Raw genomic sequence first — 18833 nt, forward strand, 5'->3', positions numbered from 1 at the left:
AATCCTTCCTGTCTGCAGCAGGGGTCAATAAAACACTTGCACTGTGGCACATGTACAGTAGAAAATCATCATTTGTCTTCCCTCCACTTGGGCAAAGTTCCATTTATCCATGTCTGAGAAAAATGGCGACACACAGACAGACAAACATCTCTCTTACAGTTCAGATAGGACATCCAAAAAAATATTCCTGAGTGAAGGACTTGAAAAATGAGGATTAAATGTGAAGAAGAGTGAAATGTTATTGTGGAACAAAGGAGTTTATTTCGAGAATTTAAAATTCCCATGATGGGGAAGATCGTTTAAAAAATAAAATTTTTGGATATTCACAACAACAATTGGAACAAGAATAGTGAAACAAACCTGCTGTTTTAACGTATTTTTGTCCTTTATACATCCCAATCGTACTTGTGTTGAGAGGAGTGAGTTTATATTTTTAGTCGATCCTCTGATGAGCAGTAAAACAAAATTGAACATCATTCCAAACAGGAAACTAACTGTTTTTCAGGATGTCATGATGGACATGTACAACTTGCATGCAATTCCAATGAAATTTGAAATTCAATTCCTGTGAAGGTAAAAAACGGATTTTTCAACCCATGTATATTGTCAGAATAAAAACAAATTGCATGAAAAGGAACGAGCATACAAAGACCGTTGGATGATTTTTGAGGGATGTTACATTGCTCTGGGTAAGACGACGTGCATCGCTGTCCCTTGTGGGGGGCGTGGGGGCTGCAGTCCGAACTGCAGAGGAAATTAACAAAGCATCGTTTCACCAATCGGTGTCAGTCATTTTACACGCACATATTCACTGCACTCCAAAACGTGCATGTCTACACGTCAAGAGTTTGTATCTGTTCCTGAAGTCACTTTTTTAATCCAGATAATTGCCATAGACTCAGATATGTGCCTTCTACATGAACGAACACGGGGCGGCATCACCAGCCTTGATTTCAACAAAGACTATGGAGTACAATGTGGAGAGAATGAATGAAACGAAACATAATGAAGGGCAGCATGCAGTTTTGATTTCCGCACGATCTTGCAGTGTCGAGAGAAACGGAATTACAATAATTGTACAAACTCTTCTCTGGCTATCATTTCCAAATCCGATTTTGTTGGTTCCTGGTTTGTTTATCACTGAATTATTTTCAACAATCAACCCCCTTTGATCAAACTGATAAACGATATTCCATTGAAAAATCAACTTTAAAAGAAAGCTCTTGTACATAATCTCCAAACCTTTCATGAAAGGTCATAATAAAGTGTCTGACATGTGAAATGTATGATTATTTAAAGGAAACAAGGCGTGACACTGATGTCTCTGTGGAGCAGTCATTGGTTGGTGTGTCCCATCGATTTCCTTCTCTTTCACGAAATCTCAAACAACAAAAGTCCAAATTAAATTCTATCTCAATTAGAAAATGTCCGTACACCGAGACTGTGCTGAAGAGTCCCTAAAACACCATTTTAATCATCTCTGAAGTGTCACTTGGTATCATGAACACACTTTCACGAGTTATGAAAATTCTTCACAAAAATACCCAGAAAATGTTTGATTATATTGTCAGGATTTACAAGGAATGGGCAAGAGAGAAACAAACAAGGCAGTACGATACGTCGATGAAGTGATGGAATACTTTATTGTTTCTGGAATTACACACATTCAATTAGTTCGACAGAAACAACCAAGGTGATACAAGATGTAGATGAAGTTACGGAGAAAGTCAATGATCAGAAAGGATTGCCTCAAGGAATCTGATAATGTACTCCATGGAAATGGTCCAAGTATGATTAACGTTGTTTCTTTGATCGGTTATAAAAACTGCAACTATGATGAGAAACTGAGTATCATTCTTTATCAGAGGATAAATTTGGCCGTTGATAAAGAGAAGATTGAAGAAAGTAAAATTGTTGAGAGAGTGAGTCCACAATGCAGTTGTTAACAAGAAACTCAGCTTCACTTCACTCACCCAAATTAAGTTCACTGGAGGACAAAGTTGTCCCTAAACTTGGTCCATCCTTTCAATTTCTCTGGGGTCATTGCACTGGAGTTTTCAGGTTGGGAGTTTGCTTTGGACAAACTACATTAATTCCCCAATTCTGGACAGATTTTCAGGTTATAAACGTTCGTTGATGTGACAACAGAGACGTTCGGAGAAACATTTCCTGCAGCAAGGGTATCTTTGAGCTGATTTCACCCCAGCTTTGTGAAACGAGGGAGAAGGAAGATCTGCCTCATTCTGGGAACCGTTAACTGATGTTTGTTCGTGAGAATCTCCCAATTTACTTCTCAAAAGGGCTTTGCTGGAATATATTTGAGCTTCTTCTTTAAACATGTCGTCCAATTCATCCTGTTCATGAAATGTCGATATTTTCACCTTTGAATCAAGATCTTTCTTCAACTCGTAACCATGGTAGTTTACCTGAAGTGAAAGGAACAAAATCATTTGATGGTTGAAGCCTCATCCAAACAGTCTCAGTAGATGAGCATTTGATTAACTCAAGCACAGAAATCAAGAACAAAAACAAAGAAAAACTTTCACAAAAAACACCAGAAAAAATACCCCCGAGCGGGAGTACCGGTCATCTCTGCTAGAGGTCGAAAGTAACTCTGTGCCAGACTGGAAGAGGGGCAGTTCATAAAGTACGTACGCTCTACTTCCGGGTTTCAAAACCACCCACCCCCCTCATCCATCGCTAATCGCTTGCAAAGCCAGCAGTTCCTTATGAACCGATGTTTGTAAGCCATGACGATGCAGTCCATAGCGGTGTAATTTACCTTTTTCTTTTAACATCACAGCATGTCAATTTTGAAAATAAATGTACAAATTGACATTCAAGACAATGTTAATGTCATAAATGAAAGTAAGTGTGCATATAAACTTGTGTTCCATTGTTTTAGTTAAATCTGACAAAAGCTTCAAATGTAATATTTGTCTCGGAGAGTTCCGGTTCTTAATTTTTTTAATACTTTTTTTTGTATGTACGTACTTTATGAACGGCCCATACGGGGAATCAGAACGAAGTTTGAAGGGCTATAAAATCGGAACGAGAGCAAATTTCAAAAAAAATGGCTCGTGTTGTTCTAGATAATAGTCCATAGTATCTGAATCACTAATAACATTTGATCTCTCTTGATAAATGAGGGAGGAGATACGATTTGAAATCGACGATTTTCGCAACTTTGACAGCCTCGTGACGTTGACCTCGACCTTGGACGACCTTGAAAGTTATATCGTTGTGCATGTCTCATCGACCTCTATCCATTCCACTTTTGGTTATTTGTCTCCACTCGGTTTGATTGTGGACGGATGGACGGACGGACAGACTTCGAGACTGGGATTATTAGGTCATCTCTACTGAGATGATAGAGATGACCTAAAAAGGAGAAAACAAAGAAAAATGAGAAATAAGAGTATTATTGAAATGAAGGACAAAATGTGTTTGTTCAAACCATTGGTGACTTGTTTGGCAATCCCATCTACCCCGAGGGTTCACGCTGCTGCAAACCCTGATTCAAATCACTTGTATATACCTTAAGGCCTGGGTTCCCAACCTCGGGGTCGCGACCCCAGTTGGGGTCGCGAAGCACTTTTCATGGGGTCGTGGATTCGTCTGAAAACTTTTTTTTAATGCTATGTTTTTATGAAAAGTATGTAAATCTGTGATCGATACACAGCGCTTGCCACATTCTTGACATTGCCAAGAATTACTTTCTCATTACAACATTTTGTTCTGGAAATAGAAACTAAGGTGGGTTTTCCCGCTCTAATTCAGGTGATCAGTGGATGATATTTCCTCGTCAGCCGGCTAGCGCATGCGCGTTACAGTATGTTCACAATTTTAAACGAACATGCCCAGTTCTATCCGTAACCGCGCATTGCTCTGTTAAAACCATATGGTGAACCCGTAGTTGGTTCACGGTTCGGTTCAATTCGGCCACTTGGAGCGAAACCGTGCACTTTTACCCCCTACCCATCCACACCCCTGAAACCATGCTTGGGTTTTTGACTGCAATGGACGGACTCAAAGTTTGTGAGAGTGGAGGAACAGTTCCCGCACACGTGCACATGAATGGCTTTGACCATGTGAAGCTGACAATGACATGAAAGGAGTCGTGTTTGCCCAGCGACATGGAGCACTGAAAGTTGTAAGATCAAAAGTACTCGTTGTCAGATCAAAAGTTGCTTTGAAGTAAGGGTGCAAACAGGGTCCAGCAGGCATATAAATAGTTGGCTGAATATCAAGTTCTTCACATCATCTTTAAAACGCTACAACTGCTACAACTACATCATCTCTACTTCTGCCAACCATTGGAATACCTGCGTGCGAAGTGCTTGAATTTTCTGGATTATTACTGGATACCACTCAGTGCCTCTATTATTCATTTTATGTCGTTTCTTATTGAAGAAGAGCCTTCTTGAACATTTCGTTTCTATACTATACCCAAAGTTGAAAGTTGTTACTTTTTGTGAAGAAATATGGCCGGCGCGTCGCGCGAATGACCTTACAATGACAAATTCATTGAGCTAGGTTTCTATTATGTGACAGATTTGTCTGCAGCTCCAAGGCATCCACCGGCAACATCAAGGACGGTGGTCTTGAAGGCGCTCCACAACTCTTCAGGACCCCCCAAAGCACCCAGACCCCCCAAGTGTCCACTCAGCCTGTTCGCAAACTCCTCAGCTACTCTCTCATCCCTGAGCTTGGCAACATCCAGCCTAGGCTGGGATGGACCATTCTCCAGGATTTAAGGTGCAGCTTTAGAGTTGCTACAACAAGCCTGTGGTCAGTATTGAGGAACTGAGCACTCCGGTAGACCCTGCAGTTCTGGATCATCCTCCAACAACCGTCAATGAGGACATGGTCAATCTCCTTTGCCACACCGCCAGCGTTGGAATATCAAGTCCAGCGATGAGCTTGTGGGCGCTGAAACCATGAACCAGCCACCCTAAGTCCATGACTTCTTGCAAAGTCAAGGAACTTAGTGCTATTCTGGTTCATAGTTCCTGACCCATGGGGACCAACACACACCTCATAACCGTCCCTATCAGTTCCAGTCGATGCATTGAAATCCCCCAAGACTAGAAGTGTATCTCGTCTGGGGCACTGATCAACCACAGACTCGAGTGTGGCGTAGAATGCATCCTTCACGGTGAGATCACTCGCCTCAGTCGGAGCATAAACAGAGACCAGGGAAATGACACCTAAGGAGTGACGAATCCTTAATCTCATAATACGCTCATTGACCGGTGTTACCTCAATTATCATTGGGGTCAGCTTATTGGACACAGCTACAGCAACTCCTTGGGTATGGTGACCATCAGAGCGACCAGACCAATAGGAGGTGTAACCACCCACCATTATCTCGCCGCAATCCGGTCTCCGAACCTCAGAGAGAGCTGCAATCCCGATGTCCAAACGCTTGAGCTCAGATGATAACAGAGACAGGTGATCATCCTCTCTTAAGGATAGGACATTCCAGGCACCCACCCGAAGGGACCGCCTCAGGTTAACCCAAGGAGACCGCCGTCTGGTGGACGACACCTCAGCACCACTCCAACACGCTCTCCCGCAATCTGACCCAGGGATGTTACCCCGTGGTTTCCCTCCTATCAAAGATTGGGGGTCCCGAAGGCTTTGCCCCAATCCCGTCATCCGGTGAGCTGCCCTGTGAAGGGAAGCTGCACAGGAGGTACTCCCACGGAGTGGGTTTTCAGTTTTTTTTGCGTTTTGAGGATTGAAGGGTTTTACAGTGGCCGGAGTGCAAATCCTGCCACCAACCTCCTAATAAGAAGTAACCCAACTGCAGGAGGACGTCCGCAGACACAGTTGGGCACTAGATATGGATGGCCGTTGGCTCACAAGGAGCTCCTCCGCCCTTTGACAGGTTTTGTTTTTAATCCTGCTGGGTGTCCATATCCAAAAAACTTGATGTGCAAGTCATTGGAAACAACTAAAGGAGTTGAGATTTTTACAAAAATCGACACCTTTTACAATCAAGAAGGTCTGGACTTCAATAAATTGATTGGATCGACAACAGATGGAGCTCCTGCAATGCTTGGCAGGCATTCTGGTTTTAAAGCTAAATTACAGCGAGTGGCTCCTCATGCATTTATGATACATTGCATGATCCACCGGGAGGCGTTGGCTGCTCGCACAATGCCCGAAAGTCTCATGAACGTATTGTCGCAGGTGATCAAAATCGTGAATCACATCAAATCTAGCGCATTAAACATGAGGTTATTCAGATTATTCTGTCATGAAATGGACGCCGGTCACATGAACTTACTGTTCTACACTCAAGTACGAAGGCTTTCGCAAGGAAACTTTGTTCTGCGTGCTTACGAGTTAAAAGAGTTTTTACTTACACGAAACAAGAATGAATGGGTGGAAATGCTGGAGTCCAGTAACTGGCTTACTAAATTGTGCAATTTGAGTGACATTTTTGAACGTATCAATGTGCTCAATCGTACGCTTCAAGGCAGAGACACGAATCTGATGTTCTTCCATGACGAAATAAAAGGGTTTCTTGCCACACTAGCATTGTTGAAAGATAAAGTGAGTCGCAACCATTTCGTATTATTTCCGTGCATCTCTGCTCACCTGGAAGTTGAAGAATCCGAAGACATCCAAGTCGAGCATGTTTCTAACGAAATCGATGAACACCTTCAGTCACTGATTGATCAGTTCGACCACTACTTTCCCGAGGTCGATATCCAGTCATTTACCGTGACCCGAGACCCATTCGGTGCACCATTAAACGCCATTGCTGACGATGATATCACCCAAGAGGAGCTTGTGAGACTGAAACAGGATTCCGGAGCGAAATCATTGTACAAGTCCGTGTCTTTGTCCAGTTACTGGTGCAAAATGCTTGAATCCTATCCGAAAAGGCAATACGGCTCCTAATGCCGTACCCTTCATCATACTTATGTGAACAGTCATTTTCTACAATGGTTGTGATGAAAACGAAGTTCCGCAATCGTCTTGAAATCGAGAAAGACATGATCGTCGCGTTGAGTGGCGTTGAGCCGCGCATTGCAAAACTCGTGGCTGAGAAACAGGCCCAGCCATCGCATTGATCATGGTTGTATCAATAATTTGTTGTCAAAAATATAAGTGGGCAATAAACGTGAACGATAATGATGTTTAATTGTGAACACATGTAACATTGTTCTTCAAGGGATCGCGCTCTGATGCTGAGATCTGGAATGGGGTCGCCACCAAAAAAAGGTTGGGAACCACAGCGTTAAGGAATCAACGTTTTGCCCCTTCCCACTCTCATTCAGCACACTGCTGTCTCCACTCCCTTCTCTGGTCTCAGAGGCTTCATCAAGACTCTTTTTCCAACAATGGTTTTTAACTAAGAGTTGGTTTTGGGTGGTTTTTCGGTAAAATCTATCCATTTTGCATTTGGAAAAATCTTTATTTAGCTGCTTGAAGAATGCACTCACTATTAAAGAACTTATTCTGATCGCTCATGTCTGCATGTGGGATGCCAAAATGCTTCTGCTTGCAGTTTTCAAAAATACTACAAAGCTCCATTTTAATCATTTAAATTTCATAAATAATTTACCATGGTCCGGGTGCTCCAGTCGGTCGCATTTACACCTGTATTTGGGATCTGTCAGAGAAAAGCCATCGGTAATATCTCCACCAAAAAGTTGGTAATTGTAATTTAGGGCAGAATAGAGGACTTGTGGACACAAAGGCACGTGGAAAACTTTTCCCTGTTTTAAATGGATTCAAGGGCCGTTTTGCCAGACAGCAGGCCATGGTTGCGTTGTAAGCTGTGGAGCGCTGGATAGCAGCGGGATTGTCTGGAAGGTGAAGCTGCCCACTGCTAGTGGGCGGACAATTTCAGGCTGTGTGCCAGAAGTCGGGTCCTAACTCTCCGTCTCGTCGTCGACAGACATTTTGAAAGAGTACAGAGGTATCTCATCTTCCTGTTGCCATCCTCCTGCCCCGTGGTGCACCAGTCCTGTGCCATGCCCACCTGCACGACCATACCATCGTGGTGCTCCGAGATAGGATTGTGCTTTCTCAAGGCCCTGCATGCCATTTTTTGCTTCTGGTTTGATTCTGATATTTTGGTTCCAATGGCATGGATTAGTTTTCTTGTTTCCAAGTTTGATTGTGCTCCCTTTTCTTCCACAATTGTGGTTGTCGATCACCAGATGTGTTCCATGTATTTATCATGTCTAATTTAGTTCCATGTATGGGGGATTGCTAATTTAGTTGAAAACAGTACATATCATTATAATCTGTTGAACACAGTGGGAATTCAGAGATCGTTTGGTTGATCTCCGAATTCAAGAGTTGAATCGAGATCACATTTGGGACTTACACAAGGACTGCGAGAACTCGTCCTGCTGGAATATCTCTGAGAGCTTGATTTCGAGGAATGCACCTGGTTTGTAACTTTTGGATGGTTCCTCGTTTGGTATCCACGGTAGTTTGCCTGCAGAGAAAAGGACAAATTAAAATGATGGGAGAAGCTTCATTCAACCAATCACAGTGGAGAAGGATTTGGATTAACATCATGTGGAGATGGTTATCAGTTAATCGTTAATTTTTTTTTCAGTCTTTCATAGCACCTGATTTGACAATCACGTGATGAGGCAGGCATTGTGGGTCTAATTCTCAACAATCTAAGCTTTAAACACATGATCTGATTCCAGGTGCAATATTCATTATAAAAATTTGATGACAAGAAAGAGCACAAATAAAAAATATGGGAAATGATGAGTAATGGAGGAGAGAAATGAAAGATTTATTTATTAATCAACAACAGTGACCTGTTTGGAATTCCCATCTGAACCCAGGACTCATGAAATGAGAAAACCAGGTTCAAATCCCATATCCGATGCTGGTTTGTTCCTGGTCTGATTGACATTAGCATAATTCACTGAATGGTAATCTGGTGTGTTATGATGTCACGGAAGGCTTCTTGGTTCATGGTTGAGCATGAAATTTCGAATGGAAATGTTCATGAAATGTAGAAAAGGTCCAAAAAATGTGTACGTGGAGGAAAGTAGGAGACAGGGGTATCATACTCTTCCTCATTCAAAATTATTTGTGGCTTGGAGAGTATATATTGCTGGCAGGATAGCCGTGGGGTATGCACACTCGTGTCGAAGCTGTCTATCCTGGCTTTGAATCTCGGCCGAGCTATAAGCTGTTGTCCTGGTTTTTCACAATTTGTTAGTCGGGTGATTCATCAAAGTGTGTGCCGTCATATGGAGGTTTAACAGGAATGCCGTCTGCCAGCATTGGTTGGTGGATGTTAAAGACCCCACAGTGTCCTTCGTGAAGAGTAGCTGAGCTATCACTGGCAGCATGGCCAAATTCAAATTCCTGCCCTGACTTCTGCTGGGAAGGTAATGGCAAACCACCAAGGATATACTTTGCTCAGGAAAATGCTTTGACAGCACCAACGCTCTGCGATGAGCATGGAACAACAGACATCGGAGAGAGAGACGGCATGCAAGCATGGAAACGTCTGCAATGTGATGAGAGAGAGAGAAGAGAAGAGAAGAGAAGAGAAGAGAAGAGAAGAGAAGAGAAGAGAACATGTAACCCCACAATGTTTTCAGAAACAATGACATGGGTGGGGCCAACAAACGGAAAAATTGATTGGTCGTGATGATGTAAAATGCCATAATATTTTGTCCAAGTTTTGCTCAAGGAAAGAGTTTTGATATTGCTAAAAAGGTGATTCTGTGTTCTGCAGTGTTCAAATATATAATTAAATTGAAATAAAATAAAGATTTCAAAGGTCCGAGAAAAAAAAACTTTCCAGGAATTTGCCGCTGTTGACTCAGCGTCTTTTGCACCACCTGAATGAACACGTTACATCGTTCTTTGTGCCTGTTGTTTGTGTCCTTTATGAGTAATGACATTCTTAAAACCAGAAAGTTCCCAGTTTGGAATGATTTTCAATTTTATTTCACTTCCAAAGAGGTAGAAAGAGGAAAAACAACTCTCACTCCTCTCTGCACATGTGTGATTGGGATGGATTTAGAGCCAACATACTGTTGGACTTCAAGTCTATTTTACACTTCATGTTCAAAATATAACATTCAATTTAAATCAAATTGTTTCTCGATCATAAACTGACATTTGTGGACAGAAGGCAGACAGTGCTTAATCTCTCAATGGGGTAAATATCGGAGGTCCTGAGTCTATTTTATACAAACTAGACGATGAGACCATTCACTTCGCTGACGGAAATACCAATCTTTGCTGTCATGGCTCATCAAAAGGGAAAGAAGAAAAAGGAATCCTGGGAGTGGGGGATAACCAGCGTCACAAGTTGGTGTTTGCAGTTTCCTGACGTTCGCCCATGTACCCCCCCCCCCTCCCCAAAAAAAGTTTTGTTCATCACAAACCTTCCCAGGAGATCCCTGAATCCATCGTGATTCGATTAATTGAAATCCATTTTCAAGTTATAAGAAGACAAACAGACAGACAGACAGACAGACAGACAGACAGACACGGCTCATTCCACAATACAGATTACAAGGATACCTGTAAATAATGGAGAGATAAATTTGTTTGATGGGATTGAACTGGAGGAATCATGAACAATGGACTCAAGTGGGATCAGCGGTGAGGTCAATCGAAAATTTAAATCTTCAGAACTGCAGATTATTTCATAGTTTGGAGATTGTTTAAAATGTTTCTAAAATGTTGTTTCTTACCTGGATGGTTGTGGCACTTTGATGCTTTGTTTTCAAATCCTTCCTGGCTCGATATCCTCTGTATCCTGATTGGATGGTGACGACTGCCCCTTCCTTGGCAGCATCAACCAGGAAGTGACTATTCATCCCACTTCTGTCAAGTCCATAGCAAGACACCACATCAACACCAGGTGGAGATGTTTTCTTGATGATGTTCAAACTCACATCAAGTGATGTGGTGCCACCATCAAGACCCACTCGAGGTTGAATAACTTTTCCGATCTATACTCGTCGCTGGTCCTCTAGAGTTGAGTCGAGATAACATTTGGGACTTCCACGGGGACTGCGAGAACTCGTCCTGCTGGAATATCTCTGAGAGCTTGATTTTGAGAAATGCACTTCGTTTGTGACTTTCGGATGGTTCCTCGTTTGGTATCCACGGTAGTTTGCCTGCAGAGAAAAGGACAAATTAAAATGATGGGAGAAGCTTCATTCAACCAGTCACGGTGGATGAGGAGTTCGATTAACATCAGTTGGAGATGGTTGTCAGTTTATGGTTAAGTTAATGTATTTTGTCGCCATTAATGGTTAGTTGGTGAGCTTGGGATCGAGGATCCTGAGTTCAAATCCCACTGGGCTGTTCAATTAATATCAGGTGGGGTTGACTCTGCCTCTCATCCTTTTGATGTCAGCAAAATGAGTGCCAGCTGACTGGCATCCCGTGTTGGAGTGGTGACCTGTCCAGGATTGTGCCCAATAGCCAAGGATACTGATTTGGCAGCACCAACGCTCCGCACAGAGTATGGTCCCAATGGATGGATTGTTCTACAATTGGTGAAAAGAATTGTACATGGATTTCTTAATTTTCTGAGGTCCGCTCCAATATCTCCAACACATGATTGGATTCCAGGATTTATTATTTTCTTGACGATTGAGCGATGAAGAAAAGCAACGACAACTAGAACAGCACTCGGTAGAGCCCAGACATACGCCAGGCTGAACAGTTTATGTCCTTGTCACCGACTCACCTCATCCACCAAGTTTTATCTGACTCCGTCCACAACGTTTTGAGATATCGTGCTCTGTATAGTTTTTTTTTTTTTCCCGATCACTCAATAGTAAGGAATCAATCAAAAAATTATAGTATCCGGATCTTCACCAAAATCTAATCATCCCTGATACTCTGAACAAATGATAAACTCCTGCCTTGACAGTGTGCCGCGAGTGGTCTCGTCTGTTTGGAGGTTCCTTGACACAAGGTTACACTGCTTGCGATCTTGAGTGTAGTTGTTGCTGTCTGGGCAGCAGTATTTGCACTGTCCACAAATTGATCAGGTACTTTGGACATTTCAGGTGAATGACTGTCTTCGGATGTGAAAGGGCAACACCAGTTGATTGTCGAGTCGCGTGAAATGATTTTTTCCACACTCATGGGAAAGTATTGTCATTGTGAGTGACATTAAGAAGAATTTTTAAATATTCTCATCATCATTTCCTGGGGTAATCTGGACACAATGGCGCCGCCTTTCTCACCACACTCAGAGGGGCATTTCCTCATGAGGAATTTCTTCCTCCCCATCGATGCCAAACTATGGGGCTTGCCCGTGTTCTATCCTTGTAAAAGTTGAATGCCAATCGAGAAAGCAGCACACACAATTTTTAAGTCTTTGGCGTGACTCGGCTGGGGTTTGAAAAGCCGACCTCTCAGACTCGGTGAGGACGCTACAGCCATGACACCAATTGAGATTGAAATCCCAGTTCAATTTGCCAATCTTCCTGAATAATTTTTCTGTCCAAGTCTGTCTTTCCATTTCCTTTGTACACATCCACGAAACCACCTGAGGTTCTTCGAGTACATAATGAGTGGGTTGTTGTCAGCTTGCACAAGTCGAGGATACCAGGGACTCACGAAGATGTAAGTTTGTACTCATGATCATGAAGCTTGAACTCAATCATGTGAAGCGGGAAGTGAGAAGACAAAAACATCAACGGACTTTTACCTGAATTCCATGGACAGTCGTACACAATGGACAAATCACAACTACGTGTGGCTTTAACTTATCACCCAAACTTGCTCATCCATGTTCTCAGACCAAACCATCCCAACATGTAAACCTGGTGTATTTCTGCCCATTTCATAGCTCTAGGTTGGTGAACAGGAAATGTATAAAGTGGTGCCCTTACCTGGATAGTTGTGGCACTTTCGTGCTGTTTTTGGCACTCATTCCTCATGACGTGGTCTTTGTACGATGCTCGAATAGCACCGACTTCACCGTTGTTTACGGAACCTGGCAAGACGCTCGTCTTCATCCCTGTTCTACATGAGTCGTTGGTCACGTGGAAAACCATGATTGGGCTGACAGCATTTTTCAGCCCAACCTGGCTGTTGAACTCACAATGAGGGTTTTTCAGCAATTCCTTAATTAGGAATTGAAAATTTACATTCTCTTTCTTTATTAATGCTCGAGCATTTCCCTGCTGGAAGTGGTTCACCAATTTGTATGGAGATACCGGTGATCCTCGATGGTTCCAGCTCTTGTCAGACCGGTGAAAATATCCCTTGTTGATATTCTGCAAGTGGGATTGTCCAAGAGACAGTGTGGTTGCCATGTGGTTCAGGATTCCCTTGTGCTGCAACTCCTGACGTCTTCCGTGTTGGCAGGAACAATGGGACAGCGTAACACACTGTTCGTTTTTGTGATATGCTTGGATATACTGTAGTAGATTCATCAAGGCATGCCAGTCTGTTTGGGAGGGTTGAGGGTGTGGGGTGGGGTAAGCAGAAGCATGGCCATGTTATTGAGTTAAACATATTATTGCAATTATTATCTTTAATGGTAAGTGAATGCAATTCATAGGAAATTACAGGTTTAACTTACTGTAGGTCCGTTGTCAACATCTCCTGTCCTCACGAATCTTCTTGAAAGCAAGAAATGTCTGCAAGACACAGAACAGCAACAACAATATAATTTGAAACAATGATCCTCACTTCCTATGACTTCCATCAAATTCTACACATTTGAAACAAAACATTCCACTCTGTATTCAAGCAACTTATTTTGTCCCGTTGTCCCGTTATTTTGTACACAGCAATACGCTTTTTCGTCCGTCGGTCCAACCGCCCGTGTGTAACGCTACTTTCCACCCATTGGTTGGACAGCTGGCTTGACTCCATCAACGATTGAAACCTAACCTGTAATATCATACGGCTGCCATATTCGTCCTGTGCAAAGCCAAAGATGCCATCAGAGCTGTCACATTCACAATCACCATGCCCTCCCTATAAGTTTTCCCTTCAATGTAAAATAGCCAAAGTGACCGTTACAAGGATCATCAAGTAGCGAAAGGTTGGAGCCAATCGGCATCACCGTGTCATGTGAACTCCACACTACATGAAGGCCACAGTATGTGGAAGCCTCAGGCTTCAGCATCTGGTGTCAGCCTGCGTGCAAGTGTAATTGGAATCTATCCGAGCGATATAACTATGATGTATTATATGTGCACATCGACAGTTTGGGTGAGGGAGTTGGTGGGTAGGCCAGTCTGTGGGTGAGCTAGTCGGTGGGCGAGGGAGTCGGTGAAAAGGGCCAGCCGGTGGGCGAGCCAGCCGGTGGGCGAGCCAGCCGGTGGGCGAGCCAGCCGGTGGGCGAGCCAGCCGGTGGGAGAACCAGCCGGTGGGCGAGCCAGCCGGTGGGAGAACCAGCCGGTGGGAGAGCCAGCCAGTGGGCAAGCCAGTTGGAGGGTGAACGAGTTCAGAAAGAGCTTTCCATGTTTGTTAACACAGCATGGTCCATATTTATTTTGTTTCAAAATGTAAAAAGGTCAAAAGTTCTTCTCCACCAACTTTGAAAAGAAACCGTGATTGTCACCTTCTTTGAATTATTATCATCATGTTAAGTTTGCATCTTTACATTTTGATACGTTGATTGAATTTCGATTTGTAACAATTGTGTAATCGATCGCTTGAGATATAACAATTCCAAGTGTGTTCTTTGGTTCAATTCCAGACCCCATGATAAACCTTCGGATTGATGATCCACTCCAGGAGGTCATTGCAGTTAGTCACGTGACACTTAGCTGGAGTGAAACAACATGTGCTGACTTTTGTATTTGGTTTGATTCATTGTATTTAGAGACATTTCTGGACAGTCTTGTGATTCGAGAATTTATACCAATGAGTCAGTTGGTGGTGAGGAAGAGTTTTCCAAAACACACACACACACACACACACACACACACACACACACACACACACACACACACACACACACACACACACACACACACACACACACACACACACACACACACACACACACACACACACACCAAATCCTTACCTCCATGAGGTTTTTCAAGATCCAGGTCAAAAGAGCTGAGATGATGGAGCTCATGAGGAAAATGTTGAGAACGTCGGTTTCACTCCATTAAATCTGTAATGAGGTTAGCCATGTGCAGACAAACAAACAAATAAACAAACAAGAGGTGAACAGACTATATTTGGGGGTCTTTTGATAACACTGGATAAGTGTGATGCCAACATAGTAGATTGTGATGTTGACAGTCGATAAGTGTGATGTTGACATAGTAGATGATTGTGATGTTGACATAGTAGATGATTGTGATGTTGACAGTCGATAAGTGTGATGTTTACAGAGTAGATGATTGTGATGTTTACATAGTAGATGATTGTGATGTTGACAGTCGATAATTGTGATGTTAACATAGTAGATGATTGTGATGTTAACATAGTAGATGATTGTGATGTTTACATAGTAGATGATTGTGATGTAGACAGTCGATAAGTGTGATGTTTACAGAGTAGATGATTGTGATGTTTACATAGTAGATGATTGTGATGTTAACATAGTAGATGATTGTGATGTTGACAGTCGATAATTGTGATGTTAACATAGTAGATGATTGTGATGTTAACATAGTAGATGATTGTGATGATTACATAGTAGATGATTGTGATGTTAACATAGTAGATGATTGTGATGTTGACAGTCGACAATTGTGATGTTAACATAGTAGATGATTGTGATGCTGACAGTCGATAAGTGTGATGTTTACAGAGTAGATGATTGTGATGTTGACATAGTAGATGATTGTGATGCTGACAGTCGATAAGTGTGATGTTTACAGAGTAGATGATTGTGATGTTGACATAGTAGATGATTGTGATGTTGACAGTCGATAAGTGTGATGTTACCAGAGTAGATGATTGTGATGTTGACATAGTAGGTGATTGTGATGTTAACATAGTAGATGATTGTGATGCTGACAGTCGATAAGTGTGATGTTTACAGAGTAGATGATTGTGATGTTGACATAGTAGATGATTGTGATGCTGACAGTCGATAAGTGTGATGTTTACAGAGTAGATGATTGTGATGTTGACATAGTAGATGATTGTGATGTTGACAGTCGATAAGTGTGATGTTACCAGAGTAGATGATTGTGATGTTGACATAGTAGGTGATTGTGATGTTAACATAGTAGATGATTGTGATGCTGACAGTCGATAAGTGTGATGTTTACAGAGTAGATGATTGTGATGTTGACATAGTAGATGATTGTGATGCTGACAGTCGATAAGTGTGATGTTTACAGAGTAGATGATTGTGATGTTGACATAGTAGATGATTGTGATGTTGACAGTCGATAAGTGTGATGTTACCAGAGTAGATGATTGTGATGTTGACATAGTAGATGATTGTGATGTTAACATAGTAGATGATTGTGATGCTGACAGTCGATAAGTGTGATGTTTACAGAGTAGATGATTGTGATGTTGACATAGTAGATGATTGTGATGTTGACAGTCGATAAGTGTGATGTTACCAGAGTAGATGATTGTGATGTTGACATAGTAGGTGATTGTGATGTTAACATAGTAGATGATTGTGATGTTAACATGGTAGATGATTGTGATGTTGACATAGTAGATGATTGTGATGTTAACATGGTAGATGATTGTGATGTTAACATAGTAGATGATTGTGATGTTGACAGTCGATAAGTGTGATGTTGACAGTCGATAAGTGTGATGTTGACATAGTAGATGATTGTGATGTTAACATGGTAGATGATTGTGATGTTGACATAGTAGATGATTGTGATGTTGACAGTCGATAAGTGTGATGTTGACATAGTAGATGATTGTGATGTTAACATAGTAGATGATTGTGATGTTGACATAGTAGATGATTGTGATGTTAACATAGTAGATGATTGTGATGTTGACAGTCGATAAGTGTGATGTTGACAGTCGATAAGTGTGATGTTGACATAGTAGATGATTGTGATGTTAACATGGTAGATGATTGTGATGTTAACATAGTAGATGATTGTGATGTTGACAGTCGATAAGTGTGATGTTGACATAGTAGATGATTGTGATGTTAACATAATAGATGAGTGTGATGTTAACAGAGTAGATGATTGTGATGTTAACATGGTAGATGATTGTGATGTTAACATTGTAGATGAGTGTGATATTGACAGTCGATAAGTGAACGAATAAGGAAATGATTTCATTCCCATAATTCATTCATTCCCTTTGTGACAGATTTCCTTCGCCTCATTCGCTCTTGGTGTGCAGGGTGAGTCATAAGTCCCAGAACATGGTTTTTGCTGCTTGTACCAGATTTGTTTATACACCGCCCCTCCCGATCCCATCTCCAGGTGATGCATGACGTCATCGCCGGTCACGACGGAAGGGATTTCTCGGTTTTCCCTCCATTTTTCTTGTTAATTACCGGAATCCTTGGGATTTTGATAATTATGTTGGTTAGTTGTGTTTGTCATTCTATTTGTTTGTGTGTTTGTTTACCCTGTAGCAGCCACACCATTTCAGCGATCATGACCAAACTGGGTACAGACGTCGGCCATGGTCCAACTTAGACACTTGTCAAATCGGTCAAATCTCGGTCAAAGGTCAAGGTCACGGAAAAATCGAAATTCTTATTTTCTCAATAATGTCCGTTAAAATGGTCGTATCGACTTCAAACCAAATCCAAAATGTGCATCTTCCAATTCTGCATCCAACCATATGTCTCATTGGGGGTGTCACATCAACAACCTTCTTCGCGGTCGGTGGTCGAATGTCAAGGGGTTCGGGTCAAAACTTTCAAATTGCGATAAAAACGTCATTTCAAGCCGGATTGACTTCCAATTTGACGTGTGGTATCTTGGTATGAGTGTCCTATTATATTCCAAAATGATGAAATTTGGTTCAGCCACTTCCGGTTACCATGGCAACAAATTTCCCTAATGATAAACAAATGCAAATTTTCAGATTTTAAAAAGGTTTGACAGTGTCCACAATTGTGCAGATTTGTTCACCAATATTTGCACCCATGTAGGCAATGGCACTGGCTACTGATGTGTTATGATTGGTTGACCTTCAATCAAGGTCAATGTCAAGGTCGACTATAAACCGTGAATCGTTTTTTTGTCATAACGTACTCAAAAATGGTCGTATCGACTTCAAAGCAGGCTTAAAATGTTCACAATTCATATCTCTAATTATGATTTTACACTTTTGCATGCTAAAAAAATGCAAAGTTAGAAGTTCGCCCCAGGTCGAAGTTGAGGGGGGGGGGTCACGTAAAAGTTGATTTTCACTTTAAAACGGCCATAACTCAAAAAACAGTGACAGATAGTGACTGCATTATCATTATCAACATATAGAAACTTGCATATGACCTTTTATTTGACACCAAATTTGTTGACTTTGCGTGACCTTGTAAGATCAAACCCGAGGTCGCCGCTTTTTACAATGATGAGAAAGTGGCCATAACTTCAAGAGTTTGAAAGATAGAGCAACGAGGTTTACGTCGTATTGATCGCCATCGAAAAGTAGGGAAATACATATTTTTAGTTTTTCTCTATCACTTCCTGTTTCCGATATATAACGTGTCAAAGTTGACGTGCACTCACTAAAAAGAAAAATTCAAACTGCGATAAAAATGTCATTTTCAGACCAAATTAGTTCAGATTTCGTGTGTACTCTTTTACTATGAATATCCGTTATTACTCCAAAAAAACAGAGTAATTCGGGCTATCCACTTCCAGTTACCATGGCAACGAATTTTCATTATGATGAACAAATGGTGAATGCAGGTCAAACTCAAAGGG

General features: G+C 41.8%; 1 protein-coding gene across 2 annotated transcripts; it reads right to left on the bottom strand.

Moving 5' to 3' along the window:
* Positions 1-1624: 1624 nt before the first annotated feature.
* Positions 1625-13424, bottom strand: LOC147014199 (uncharacterized). Of its 2 annotated transcripts, none has more exons than XM_085850715.1 (4): positions 12873-13424; positions 10710-11138; positions 8354-8467; positions 1625-2426 (listed from the first exon to the last, which is right to left on the bottom strand). In XM_085850715.1, the coding sequence occupies exons 2-4, from the start codon at positions 10833-10835 to the stop codon at positions 2121-2123; spliced, it is 546 nt and encodes a 181-aa protein (XP_085706841.1). In that variant the 5' UTR covers positions 10836-11138; positions 12873-13424; the 3' UTR covers positions 1625-2120. Both variants share the same exon structure in this region; 1 of them encodes a protein (XP_085706841.1).
* Positions 13425-18833: the final 5409 nt, after the last annotated feature.

The sequence above is a fragment of the Eptatretus burgeri genome, chromosome 13, assembly GCF_056783735.1.
Source record: "Eptatretus burgeri isolate ZD-2024b chromosome 13, Ebu_testis_v1, whole genome shotgun sequence".
Taxonomy (NCBI): domain Eukaryota; kingdom Metazoa; phylum Chordata; class Myxini; order Myxiniformes; family Myxinidae; genus Eptatretus; species Eptatretus burgeri.